The 11,802-nt window shown below is 53.6% G+C and overlaps 6 protein-coding genes across 6 annotated transcripts, besides 7 other annotated features; all 6 read left to right on the top strand.

The window, feature by feature from the left end:
• Nucleotide 1: 1 nt before the first annotated feature.
• Nucleotides 2-25: a microsatellite.
• Nucleotides 26-318: 293 nt separating this feature from the next.
• TraAM80_08719 (Appr-1-p processing domain-containing protein) lies at nucleotides 319-1,173 on the top strand (the record flags this gene model as incomplete). Its single annotated transcript, XM_029385454.1, has 1 exon — nucleotides 319-1,173. The coding sequence occupies one exon, from the start codon at nucleotides 319-321 to the stop codon at nucleotides 1,171-1,173; it is 855 nt and encodes a 284-aa protein (XP_029234686.1).
• Nucleotides 1,174-1,233: 60 nt separating this feature from the next.
• Nucleotides 1,234-1,265: a microsatellite.
• Nucleotides 1,266-1,426: 161 nt separating this feature from the next.
• Nucleotides 1,427-1,467: a microsatellite.
• A 685-nt stretch (nucleotides 1,468-2,152) lies between these two features.
• TraAM80_08718 (uncharacterized protein) lies at nucleotides 2,153-4,912 on the top strand (the record flags this gene model as incomplete). Its single annotated transcript, XM_029385453.1, has 1 exon — nucleotides 2,153-4,912. The coding sequence occupies one exon, from the start codon at nucleotides 2,153-2,155 to the stop codon at nucleotides 4,910-4,912; it is 2,760 nt and encodes a 919-aa protein (XP_029234685.1).
• A 377-nt stretch (nucleotides 4,913-5,289) lies between these two features.
• TraAM80_08717 (uncharacterized protein) lies at nucleotides 5,290-6,279 on the top strand (the record flags this gene model as incomplete). Its single annotated transcript, XM_029385452.1, has 1 exon — nucleotides 5,290-6,279. The coding sequence occupies one exon, from the start codon at nucleotides 5,290-5,292 to the stop codon at nucleotides 6,277-6,279; it is 990 nt and encodes a 329-aa protein (XP_029234684.1).
• A 448-nt stretch (nucleotides 6,280-6,727) lies between these two features.
• TraAM80_08716 (uncharacterized protein) lies at nucleotides 6,728-8,617 on the top strand (the record flags this gene model as incomplete). The annotated part of the gene is made up of 1 exon (XM_029385451.1): nucleotides 6,728-8,617. The coding sequence occupies one exon, from the start codon at nucleotides 6,728-6,730 to the stop codon at nucleotides 8,615-8,617; it is 1,890 nt and encodes a 629-aa protein (XP_029234683.1).
• Nucleotides 8,618-8,639: 22 nt separating this feature from the next.
• Nucleotides 8,640-9,047, top strand: TraAM80_08715 (uncharacterized protein; the record flags this gene model as incomplete). Its single annotated transcript, XM_029385450.1, has 1 exon — nucleotides 8,640-9,047. The coding sequence occupies one exon, from the start codon at nucleotides 8,640-8,642 to the stop codon at nucleotides 9,045-9,047; it is 408 nt and encodes a 135-aa protein (XP_029234682.1).
• A 114-nt stretch (nucleotides 9,048-9,161) lies between these two features.
• Nucleotides 9,162-9,181: a microsatellite.
• Nucleotides 9,182-9,367: 186 nt separating this feature from the next.
• Nucleotides 9,368-9,400: a microsatellite.
• A 216-nt stretch (nucleotides 9,401-9,616) lies between these two features.
• Nucleotides 9,617-11,014, top strand: TraAM80_08714 (uncharacterized protein; the record flags this gene model as incomplete). The annotated part of the gene is made up of 1 exon (XM_029385449.1): nucleotides 9,617-11,014. The coding sequence occupies one exon, from the start codon at nucleotides 9,617-9,619 to the stop codon at nucleotides 11,012-11,014; it is 1,398 nt and encodes a 465-aa protein (XP_029234681.1).
• A 389-nt stretch (nucleotides 11,015-11,403) lies between these two features.
• Nucleotides 11,404-11,427: a microsatellite.
• A 342-nt stretch (nucleotides 11,428-11,769) lies between these two features.
• Nucleotides 11,770-11,798: a microsatellite.
• Between the last annotated feature and the right edge of the window lie 4 nt (nucleotides 11,799-11,802).

The raw sequence follows: 11,802 nt of genomic DNA, 5'->3' as shown, positions 1-11,802 counted from the left end.
TTTTGTTTGTTTGTTTGTTTGTTTGGAATTTGTACATGATCTAAGTGTTGTCTGTATTTGTTTGGAGTTTTTTTTTTTTCTCTCTGCCTTGCCATGTGAGCGTACACGTCAATGCGCTCCACGTGGCGCTTACTTGCGTCATATGTACAACATTTTCCGCTTGCTTGTTTGCTTAAATGAATGCGTTGTCTGGGGCGGCAGTGAGAGGGATCCCACTTTGACGATATGAGTATCTTATCTTTCCTCTCCGTATCTCTTTGCGCCGGTAGTTATAGGACCGTTACGCGCTCTCGCTGCGCTTGACGGAGGAAGTGAAATATGAATAAACGCCAAACCTTACAGGAAAGCACGTCTAAGCAGGCGGCTGCGGCGGGAGAAGAGGGGAATGCAGGGACGCCAATCAAGTTTGTGACGTACTCCGGAACGGAGCCTGCTGGGTTGAAAGGTGAGCCGAGACGAACTTCACCTTCCCGTGCACACTTACTCGCGCCACCGCTCTCACCCGTCGAAAAGGCGGTGTTTGACATGCCCATTGAGAAGTGGAAGACCGTGGACCGCAGTACCCTTCCTGGTTGGCGCTGCACCGTGCCTCACCCGGTCACACTGAGTGATCTGACGCCGGTGAGTCTGTCGCACCCCATTCTGCAGCGCATCGCCCTCTACAAGGGTCCCGTGACGGACCTGCAGCTGGATGCCATTGTAAATGCGACGAGCACGCGCTGCCTTGGCGGTGGGGGTGTTGATGGAGCCGTACATACGGCGGCTGGCCCGTTACTTTTGCGTGAGTGTGCCACTTTTAGTGGCTGCGGGATTGGGCAATGCAGGATTACGAAGGGCTATGGACTCCCCGCCCGCTACGTGCTGCACACGGTGGGGCCCACGCTGGAAAAACCGGAGTTTTTGCGAAGCTGCTACCGTTCTATCCTTTCGCTGGCTCACCAAAATCGGCTGCGTACCGTTGGGTTTTGTTGCGTGGCCACTGGCGTCTACGGCTATCCACTGCTTTCCGCTACTCGCATTGCCGTCAGCGAAACTGTGGCGTACCTGAAGAAAGAAACCACCGCGTTTGATCTCTGCTGCTTTGCTTGCTTTCGGCCAGAGGAGTATACAGCATACACCGACTGCCTGCGTGAGTGCGTTGATGCAGCGCCAACTCCCTCTGTCGAGTCCTAGCGCAGTTCTTTAACAAGGAGGCATACACGCATACTTTTACCCACGTGTTTTGTGAAGCATAAAATGAAAAGGAAAATAAAAAAAAAATAAAAGGTCGAAGACGGAGAATGCTGATTTGCTCACATCCAGCATTTTTAATTTTACGGGCGTGGGGTGGAGGTAATGTAACTTGTATGTGTGAGGGATGAGGGGTGAGGCCCACCTGTCGATGAGGAGAGTCTTTAAGTTTTGCATAGAATAAAAACGGACGTGTGGGGGGTGGGGGGTGTGGGGTGAGGGGGTGAGGGTGGGGGGTGAGAAAGAGGAGTAGGTGAAAGAGAAGGAGGAATCACCTCCATGTCTTGGGCTTGCTGTCTGTGTTTTGTGCACCACACACATCCATGACTAAAACCATGGAGGTCTGCCAGAAACAACACGCAGGGGGGGAAGAAGGACTCAACCGATGCTCGGCACGCCGTAGGCCAACTTTTAGTAATCATCAGGCGCAGAGGGGAGTACGTCCGACGCAAAAGAGATGTCTTAAATGTATGTATTGATATGTGTGTCACATAGCACAAGTTACGGTTGAGCGTGGAAGCTGGCGAGTGCCGTCCATCACCCAGTCATCTTGCCTTGAAGATGCGTTTGTCTCTGGTACTTCTTAGCGTCTCTTTGGTCCCATGGATGTGAGCTTGTCACGGAAGTTTGTTGCCGCCCCACATCTTGGAGTTGCCTCTGAGGATGTTTTTTTATTTTTATTTTTGCTATCATTGGTGGTTCTCTTTGCTTTGGAATGAATGCTGTTGTCTCTCATGTATTCTCGTGTTTCTTGTAATTATTATGTTGTCGTTTTTTTTTTTGGTGTGTTATCTTCACTACGAGCATTTCTTTTGTGTGTGGTTCGTTTGCTTGCTTCTGCATTGCCGTGGGCTTGATTTTGTGTGTACACGCCCCTGTACGTTGTAATGATGGGCGTTAGGTTCTACAGGAGTAGTTGGTGATGGTTCATCGTCTGCTGCTTCCGCTGCCTTCTGCCTTTTCGCCACCGGGCAGTGACGTGGAGACGTACAGCATTTTCACCTACGGTGCTCACGGCGCCGCGGAGCAGCATCCGCAGCTAAAGGCGTATATTGACAAGCTTGCAGCCTTCCTCCGTAAGACGCGTCTTATTCAGTACCACCCGGAGGACTTTTTCCGCATATTTCTCTTTCATGAAGGGCAAGATGCCGCTAATAATGCGGAGGGGCTGGCGCACTTGGACGGCAGCGCCGTGCAGGAGGAGGAGGTGACGTACATGCGGGGCCTATGCGAGGCCTTCTCCACTCTGGCGTCGGACGATAACACTCTGGTGGGTGAGTTGCATTCCATTATTCGTGATGGCCCGCCAGTAGGCGCTGCGGCGGAGCTGCACGCATTCTTTTTGGAAACGAGGACATTGCAGATGAATCGGCAGCGGCGCCCGCAAAATGATGCGGCAAATCTGACGCTCCGGACCACCCAAGACGTGTCTGCTGTTGCAGCAGCATCTTTGGCATCATCTCCACCGGATGCGAGACACATAGATGCTGATGCACGGGAACAGCATCGTCGAGCTCGGGTGATGGAGGCCGTGCTTGGGCACGGTATGGGGACAAAAAAGCAGCATGAAGTGAGTGTTATGCGGGACACGATTGTGGACCTTGTCAACTGCTGTAATTCCGCCCAGAGAGACACTGGGTTACCGCCGGAGGAGCTAGTGGAAACCGTTTTAAATGTTGGCGAAGGCAAAGGTTACGTTTCACGGGCACTCGCCTTGTGTGATGGGCTGCAGGTGGTTGGGCTCGACTGCAACTCCTCACACAAGGCCCGGGCGGTGGAGCGGGTGCAGTTTCTGCTACAGGGACGTCTTTCCGTGGACGCGGCGCAGGGGGTATCTGAAGGTCGCGACATGCTTAACTTGATTTATGAGCCGCGTGGTCATATGGCCACTGTTGCGTGTCGGGTTGGGCCATACATGAACTGGGCGGAGGTGCTTCGGGGCCACGTTCGCCTCTCTGACGGGGCGCCTTCGGAAAGTTTTCTGGGTTCTGTGGGCCTGACTGCAGTTGAGCAGACGGAACTCGAAGAAACGGAGGCATATAGAACCTCAAGGCTAGTCGACGACAGCACGAAGCTTCAGTGTCGCATCTGCTCTTATATCGTACGACGGGGGAACATCATGGCCATCATGCGACACGCACGACATCATCTCCAGACTGACGACGCGACGAGGCTGGCGGAGCTGCCATCGATGAACACATTGGATGAGTGGAACCAAAAACTGTCGGGGCAAGCATTCAACAAGAAGGTCATCACCACCTTCTTTACTGACGAGGTGACGTATACTTCCAAGGCGGCTGCGGAAAACACGACATCTGCGAAGCGAAGTCGCGTGGCATCAGAAGGGGGCTGCATGGGTGGCGTAGCAGCAGCACGGGACATGTTGCGTGATATTTTGGACACATATGCGTGTTTAACGAACTTGCAGCTGCCGCGTGGCACACGTGCGGAAGTACTTTTACCCGTAAAGCAACAAAAGCAGCTGCCGCCGCCAGCATCCCCACAACGGCAATCGCAGGGAGAAGAACGATTGGTGGAGGGGGCAGAGGGACCCGGTGCATCAGACAATGCCGTGTACCGGTATGAGCAGACGTCTCTCACCGTCGTTGGGTATGATTACGCCCACAACCGTCACTTTGTCATCATGGACGATGGGAGACAAAAGCAATCTGTGACGTTGTTGCAGTGTTGTCATGGCTCATCTCAGGCAGATGAGGCCTTCGTTGAGACTCTCCATCTTCCGCCTGCAGCAGATGTGTGGGATATGAGGCTGGCCGTCGTGCGCCGCGTGGTGCCTCCGCTTCCCCCACGCATGCCGGTTGTCTACGTCCCTGACCTTCGCAACGTTGTCATGATTGGGCTTCACCCGTGTGGCGACCTGGGGTCCAACGTGTGCCGTCTTTTCGCAGAGAGTGCGTCGCGCGGGCTGCTGCTTGTGAGCTGCTGCTGGCATGCACTGACGAATGATGGGTTTCCGCTCAGCCGTGAGCTGCAAGAACGCGGGTGGCAAACGGAGCACTTATCCCTTCTCCTCGCCACCCAGCCGTTTGATATGTGGTCCACCGTCTCCGCCAGCGGGCACCGCGCATCCGCCTGCGTGCTTTTTTACCGTAGTCTCCTGAAGCTATTTTGGAACCGCCTGCGGGAACGCTGGCGCCGTGCCACGGCCGCGTCGATGGCGGGGCCACCGTGCTGCCCATTCGTTGAGGTGCCTCACTTGGAGCCGGCGTTTCTGCGCCGAATTGCCAAAATAAAAAGCACCATAACGATGGAGGTGCTCTACGTGGAGGTGTGCCGCGAGTATTTTCCAACTGAAGCCGCAACGCCGAAACAAACGCAAGGCGTATGGCACCAGCACATCTGTTCTTCCTGCCGCGAGGCACAGAGTAATTTTTTGGTCTCCGACACGAACGTGGCGTTGGCGACCGAAATTGGACGGGAGTTTTTTGCTGCCTACTTTGTCCCTTTTCTCGGCATGACGGTACTTCGGATGTGGATGTGTCATCTCGTTGAGGCGCTGCTGTTGTTGGATCGCGCCCTGTTTCTTTCCGAGGCGCTGCAACGGGATTCACGCTGCCGTGGGTCTGTTGTATCACTTGTGCCGCTCTTCGACGGCGCCATCTCGCCGCGGATGTTCGGCGTATTGGCCCGCCGCATCCCATGCGGTGTGCCGGCCAATTGAGGGCTTATAACTTATGGAGCAGTCCACTCTTTGTTATTGTTTTTGCATTGTGCGACACGTTAACTAAGAAAACAAGTGAATACAGTTTGTAATAAAATAGGTGTTCGGTGTGCCGGACACACTTCCTGTTGTGTGCTTGATTTCTCACTCTATCGGCCTTTCTGCACACCGGCACTTTGTTTGCGCGTTTTTATTCCTTTTTTTTTTTACTGTTTGCGCCTTTTGCTGCGCCTCTTTCTCTCTGCGCGCAGGTGTGTGCGACAAGGGCACACTGTTTTGGCCTCTTTGGTGAGCGCAACACTCCACAGCCGCCACAACAACGTCGTTGCACCTGTTTTTTTTTTTTCTGGGACCGGTGCATTTCATAGTTCGAAGAGATGGAGCCTGGTTGTCGATGCCGTGCGCTGCCGCAGCACAGCGGTTGGACACCGTCAACCCGCAGTCTGGCAACTTCCCTCTCTGGTGTTGCCCTGACGGACAATCCGTGCATGCAGTGTTGTCAAGAAGAACCTAAAGCTGATGCTTATCGATCGCCTGTAGTTGTAAGACGTAACACCTCGCGCTCTGCGTTGACGCAGGAGTGGATTAGGCGACTGCCAGGCAAGGACGCGGCAACTTTTTTACCGTGCGCTAACGAGCACAATCTGCATCATTTAGGGGCCGAGGTGCCAGGGGCCGCAGGAGGCAGCACATCATCTGCCAGGGAGCTAACCACGATGACAAACCTGCAACAACTGCTGCGTGTGGAGCGGGCGATGCGGCTTGCGGCGGAGCGACGCACAGTAGAGGAGATGGAGCATGGGGTGCGAGCCGCGATCACCGTTGAGGCAAATTACGGTTCCAGGCTCCTCTACTCCATCCTTCTAGAGGCAATCGCGTCCACCTCACCCGCGAGTACCGACACGTCGCCGTGGGGAGGCCACAGGAGTGAAACACAATCTCAGTTTCCTGCCGCAGCTTCTTGCAGCAGGAGTGTCCCGCTTGTTCTGAGTGCGTCAGCGTCTGTTGCGGATACCGCTAGTTACCGGAAACTTTTGGAGGAGAACCGCCAACTTAGGGAGGAAGTGCGGCGGTACAAGTCCATCGACATAGAGGACCGGTACGAAGTAAATGAACTGCACCGAAATATGCAGGCTGTGATTGACAGGCTGACACTTGAGCGTGACAGGTTGCACGCGGAGTTGGCTGAAAGGCAGTGGTGGCCTGATGCGACGCTAACGGGGTCATCGGAGCCTGGGAGGATATCGCCGAAGACTACAACCGAGCAGTCATCGTGGCACTACACGCACATAGTTGATGCAACTGCAGTTAACAGTGAGGAGTCCCCCGAACACGCCTGTCGCCCACGGGTCCTACCGTTGCCATGAATCAAATCCTCACCGATGCAATGCCACACTTCAGCAGAAGGGAGAGAAGATGAGTAAACCGTACGACTGGAATGCATCTTTGCATGCACACATGCATCCATATATATATGATAACGATTCTTGTAGGCGTTGTCAGGGCGGGAGTGTTGGATTTGCAGAGCCGAAGGTGCCATATTAAGACCAAGGTGATAAACGAAGGAGTGTTTGTGTGTGTATGAGTTAAACGAAACAGGGAGGATGAACCTGCAGCAGTATGTCTATGAATAAAATACTCCTTCCTTGTCGTTGCTCTTGCGGGGGTGTTGCTGCTGATGGTGGCCCTATGATGACGTTCCTATGATCATGAATACATATGGTATTCCTCTTCTCGCTTATTTTTTTGTCCCCCTTCTTCTGCTGCAGTGCATGCCGTTTTGCCGTTGAAGAGTTTATTATTTGCCGTGGGGTTATGACAGAGGGACGACCTTTTACGCTTCGCTGCTGGGACGTGTGTTTACACTATGAACTTTCATGCGCGGAGGTTTGGGCTGAAGCGTGCAGGAACACTTTTACTATGAGCGACTGGTTGTGGTCTGCCGCAGTGCCTTCTATTATGGATGCTACGGCAGCGATGGCACTTCGTCACGTCACATGCGATTATATTGCAGCTACACGCGAAGAAATTGCAGAGTCTTTGCGCACGTTTAAGCATGAACAAGTCGACACCAACGGGGATGCTGGGGCTGAGCGATTGTCGCTGCAAAACTTTTTGCTTTTGTTGGAACCCTTAACGCTTGTGGCAAATGCGGTGCCGGTTTTGGAGGAATTCTTCAATGACGTTCTGCAGCGTGATAAGCTTTGCGCGCGGTGCGTGATGGAGTCGATGGACGCTCGTGCTGGCCTGGAGACGCAGGAGCAGGCTGCCAGAGAAGATGCTGTGTCATCGTTTCGTCGTTGGCAACACACGCAAATGCTACAAGACCGCCTGCGGCAGCAGCGCATGCATCTCTCAACGCTGCACGCACTGGATGATGGGAATGTGGCGGATCGTGTGAAGATTTCACTGATGCGACGGGCTGTAAGTGTGGAGGAGGAGCGGCGGCAGCAGCACATTGCGGCAGAGGCGTCAGAGATGGAGCGCATTGTTCGCATCACTGACACGCTGGAGACTCTCCACGACCAGCTGCACGTTGCAGAGGAGTACGAAGCTCTCGCCTTGGCCCCGCTGCTAAAGGAGCAATTGGATCTCATTACAGACGCCGCTTCAGAACCCTCACGACGGGCTCATTGGGAGTCTCGGCTGGGCGTGATGGAGCGGCAACTGGGAATATTGGGTCGCTTTGCTGTTGGGCTTTCCCTTGTAAGCGGCGGTAGATGCAAACACGACGCGATTCTGCAACAAATGCAAGACACCTCATCAGGTTTTGCCGCTAACAATACTCCAGCTGCAGCGTTACCCGCGACCGGCGACCTGGCGTGGCTCGCTGGCGATGATGCTCTGGACCCTGCAGGCAGTTATTACGCTTCTACCGCGACGGCCGCCACGGAGTCAGGCGCGTCCGTCCCAGACGCCGCTTCTTCGCTGTCAGTGTTGCTTCGGCAATGCCTCTGCGATACCTCGTCCTACAAGGCAACAAACGGGGTCTCGACCCAGGGCGGATGGGAAGTTCCCTCCGCTGAGGACCGCGGCGAAATGGAGGGAGTCTTGCGCCAGGTGTTTGATTCATTGACGCACCTTAATTATCTTGCAGTTCCGTTTCTACAGGAATTTGCAGCGACGCTTGACGGTGTTGTGCTGTTCCCCTCTTTTGAACTTTTTGTGACGGAGTGCGAGATGAGTGTCATTGGCTCCAGCAAGCTTGTCTTCTTCAGCCATTGCTCCCATCGGCTTGATGCCAGCATTGTCACTTACCTCAAGTCTCTGGTGCGAAGTGAGGGGAGCTGGATGGCGGAGTACGGTATGTGCTTCGACGACTTCCTCGCCTTCCTTGTGGATCAAGCCGCCGTCGAGTATGTGCGGCACGCGTACCTCTTTTCACCGAAGACGCTCCTGACGAGAATTCTGTTGGAGATCGTCGTGCCGAAGTGGCTAAACCGGCTTAGTGGGGGAAAGGCTACATCATGCACTGCGGTGGTGGCAGCATCAGCGGTGGTGCCCACGGATGCAGGGCGAGTAGACTCTGTGAATCGGGTTGTGGATTTTGAGGACGGGAACAAGGACGATTTGTGCCTGCTTTTGGACACCGCCGTGACGTGGCTGGGTATTGCCGGTCGCTCTCTGCAGGACTTTGCACGGGCGTATCGCACACATGTGATGGACTACGCGTTTGCCATGAAACCGAAGCCAAACTTCGGGTGAAATCACCACCACGCGAGCTTTGATGACCCTGCTGTTTCCGACAGCAGGAAACTCGCCGGAGCTGCGATGCCACTCATCACGATGGGAGGTGCTGCGGCGCACACACGGCACTTTGTTTGCCAACCTAAATGTGTTGGTGGCAGGTGACGGCAGCCTTGACAGTGTGACAGCGTGGCTCACTCTTGGCGTAGACGGCATTGAGAGGGAGGAGCTCATGCGGCGAAGCATAGGTGTCATGGAACGTATCCTCCGCGCCAGTGTAGACGAGGACGCCTATTTTAACAGGACCCGTCACAGCCTCCCAGTTCACGTGTCCTACGACACACCGGTCTCCTGGATTTTGACATTGGCTGTGTGTGTACGCTTGACGTTTAGCACCGGCCTGGCCACGTGCGGGCTGGACGAATTGTTCCAGCGCCTCACCGCATGAAAGTGAACGGTGTTTTTCATTGGAGGCACCTAAAGGCATGCACGTGGTGGATTTCCCACCGCACCTCTTTTCTGTCGCACTCTGTGTCTGCGAACCTGTATGTCTGCCTGTAGAATATATATATATATATATATGGTTAAGCCATATGATTTACATTGACTGTCCATTCAATGCTTTTTTTTCTCTTGCCGCATGCGCCCTGTACTCCCTTTCTCTCTTTCTCTCCACGTTTTTCTTTGTTTCATATCTTGTTATTTTGGTTGGATGCGTTAGCAGCGTCGCATATTTGTTCCACAGCGTGATTTCTTTGGGCTTGACCAACACACACACACACACACACACACAGCACACACTTACATTTTGCAATTTTGACGGTTCCAAAGGTCCAACGGAGGAGGTGGACGACTTCTTCGAGCAAACACTGCGACCACAAGGAACAGCAAGCTGAAGGTAAAGGGAGAAGACGGAGGAACAACAGAGAGCGAGCAGGAAAGGTAATAACACACTTTGGGAACGTTCATTCGACGGAGAAGGAAGGGGGCGGAGGTGAGGGAGTTTTTTAGAGAGAAATGAGTGAACGGATACCGTCAAGAAGTAGTGAACGGGGTGGCCCTGCTGTCACGGCTCTTTATGCTAGCGGCGTCGAGGACGATGTCGGCTCCGGCAGCCGCACTCACCAACCGTACGCTAGGTTCTACTGCAACAACGGGAGTAATGGCAACCAGTACCACTACCCGTCAGAGAAGAATGGTGGATGCATGGTATCGAGTCCGTTGCAAGTACACACGCACAATACGCACGATGACGGGGAGGAAGATCTAGGCTTTTCCGCTTTGAATGTGCAGGCACGTTATCGCCTACAGAGCCTCTCGCACAGTAACAGGGCATGTGATCCACATCTTTCAACGTCCCCACCATACGCGTGGAGTAGTAATAGCTCCTTTCATGGGGATGCGAGTCAAAGCCGGTTTGCAGCACGGCCACTATCTAGTGCGCCCATTCCTGTGGAAAAAAAGAGTGATTTTATGGATAGCTTTGGCAGTAGAGGAGTATCAACATTTTCGGGCAGCTATGCCCCGTCAGGATTTGCTATGCCACCTGCTCTTGCTGGTAGTGCGTCCCCACCAACGAATAGCACGAGCCTCCGATCTCCGCATCATAATCAACGTGCCACACCGCGGAGTTTGGGATCACCAAATTCGGCACAGCATGGGGTTGACTTTGCCTCTCCCATTTTGTTTTCCGTGTCTTCACCGGTCCACAACGAACTTTCACCCATTCAAAATTTGTCGATCCCTGTGAACGGCGGCGCGGGGATGCGGGGGGGGCATGGAATCATCGTGGAGCAGCAGCCACAAGGCCGACAAGGGAGACTGGGCACAGGCGTCAGCGATGGGAACTCAACCATTTCTGGAAGTAGCACGAGCACAGTACGGGACGACCTGGCCTTATGCCCAAAAGACGATCTCTGCACACAAATCAACGATCGTAAGCACCAACGGAAATACGCACACACGTGTCGCCTTTTCCCCTGCTACCACGGTCATGTCGCACGCCACGGTAAACTGTTTCGTCACGCTCCTGGGCAAATCGCACAAGGCGATGCTCTCACCGCCGTGAAAGGAACACCAAAAACGTTTCCAGCTGAGGCACTAGTGAGTGTCAACTTCAGTTCCATTAGCCCGCAGGCAAATAATGCCTACCGCATTATTGTTAGCCACGGTGATCAGAGCTACGAGATATTTGGCGACTGGCAGAATGTTCGTGTGCACACGTTCAAGCGATACCTGCATCAGGTGTACAAAATCCCTCCAACCTCGCAGGTGCTGGTGCGGGTGGATGGTGGTCTGCTACTGGACGACGACCTTGAGCCTGTGAGACGCTACGGTGTGATGCCAGGCACTGTCATAGCACTTAAACGCAAGGGGGATGAGGATACCCCGCGGGTGCCGCCTGATGAATTGTGAGGCGGTCGGCGCGGCGCTGGGCGGCGAAGAGTTAGCGCGGCTCTCCCACCCTTAATTTATCCTGTCAATCCTTTTTTCGTTCTGCAACTCACGATACCTTTGCTACAAGCAGCCACCGTCTCTCCACCTCTAAAAACGAGATAAAAACAAAAGCAAGATACAAAAACCGTGAACGGCGTGGCCGTAGATGTGTCACCGCAGCCAAACTAACGGCGACGGTAGGGGGGAGGCCGGGAGCGCGGGGTGGAGATGAAGTCCCCGCACAACCGCCCCATGTCACAAACGACCTACGAAGGAGTCACAAAAAACAATGTTGACGAAGCTACCAAAGAGAAGATGAACCAGCGTAAGAGAGCTAATATGGGGGTGGGGGAGGGGGGAGTAAAAAAATTTATTTATTATTTTATTTTTTTGCTGTTCCCTCATCTTTTCCCCTTTGCATTACGTGGGTGTGCGGCGAAGCGGATCGCGCTGCGCTGCGCGGCTTGCAGTTTTGTGAAGTCGTGTTTGTGTTCATTGTGTATGCATTGATGTTTCTGCGCCTGCTGTACGGTTGTTCCACCGTGAAGAAGAATGGGTCGAGGCAGGCGAGAACCGCACAAAGATATACATTCATACATATTCTTATCTACGTATTTTTGCGCGTGCGTTTTATTGGTCAGATAACTTAATAAGCGAGGAAATAAAACGTGGAGGAAAAAATGTAAGGGAAGGAAGTATGTGAGGCCATCGAAGTGCGGTATAAGCCAACACGGAAAAAACAAAAGAAAAAACAGAAATAAAACGTC

The sequence above is a fragment of the Trypanosoma rangeli genome, assembly GCF_003719475.1.
Source record: "Trypanosoma rangeli strain AM80 chromosome Unknown Tra_15.4_contig_00453, whole genome shotgun sequence".
NCBI lineage: Eukaryota > Euglenozoa > Kinetoplastea > Trypanosomatida > Trypanosomatidae > Trypanosoma > Trypanosoma rangeli.
The sequence above is the reverse complement of the archived record's forward strand: the minus strand, read 5'-3'. Positions and strand labels throughout refer to the sequence as shown.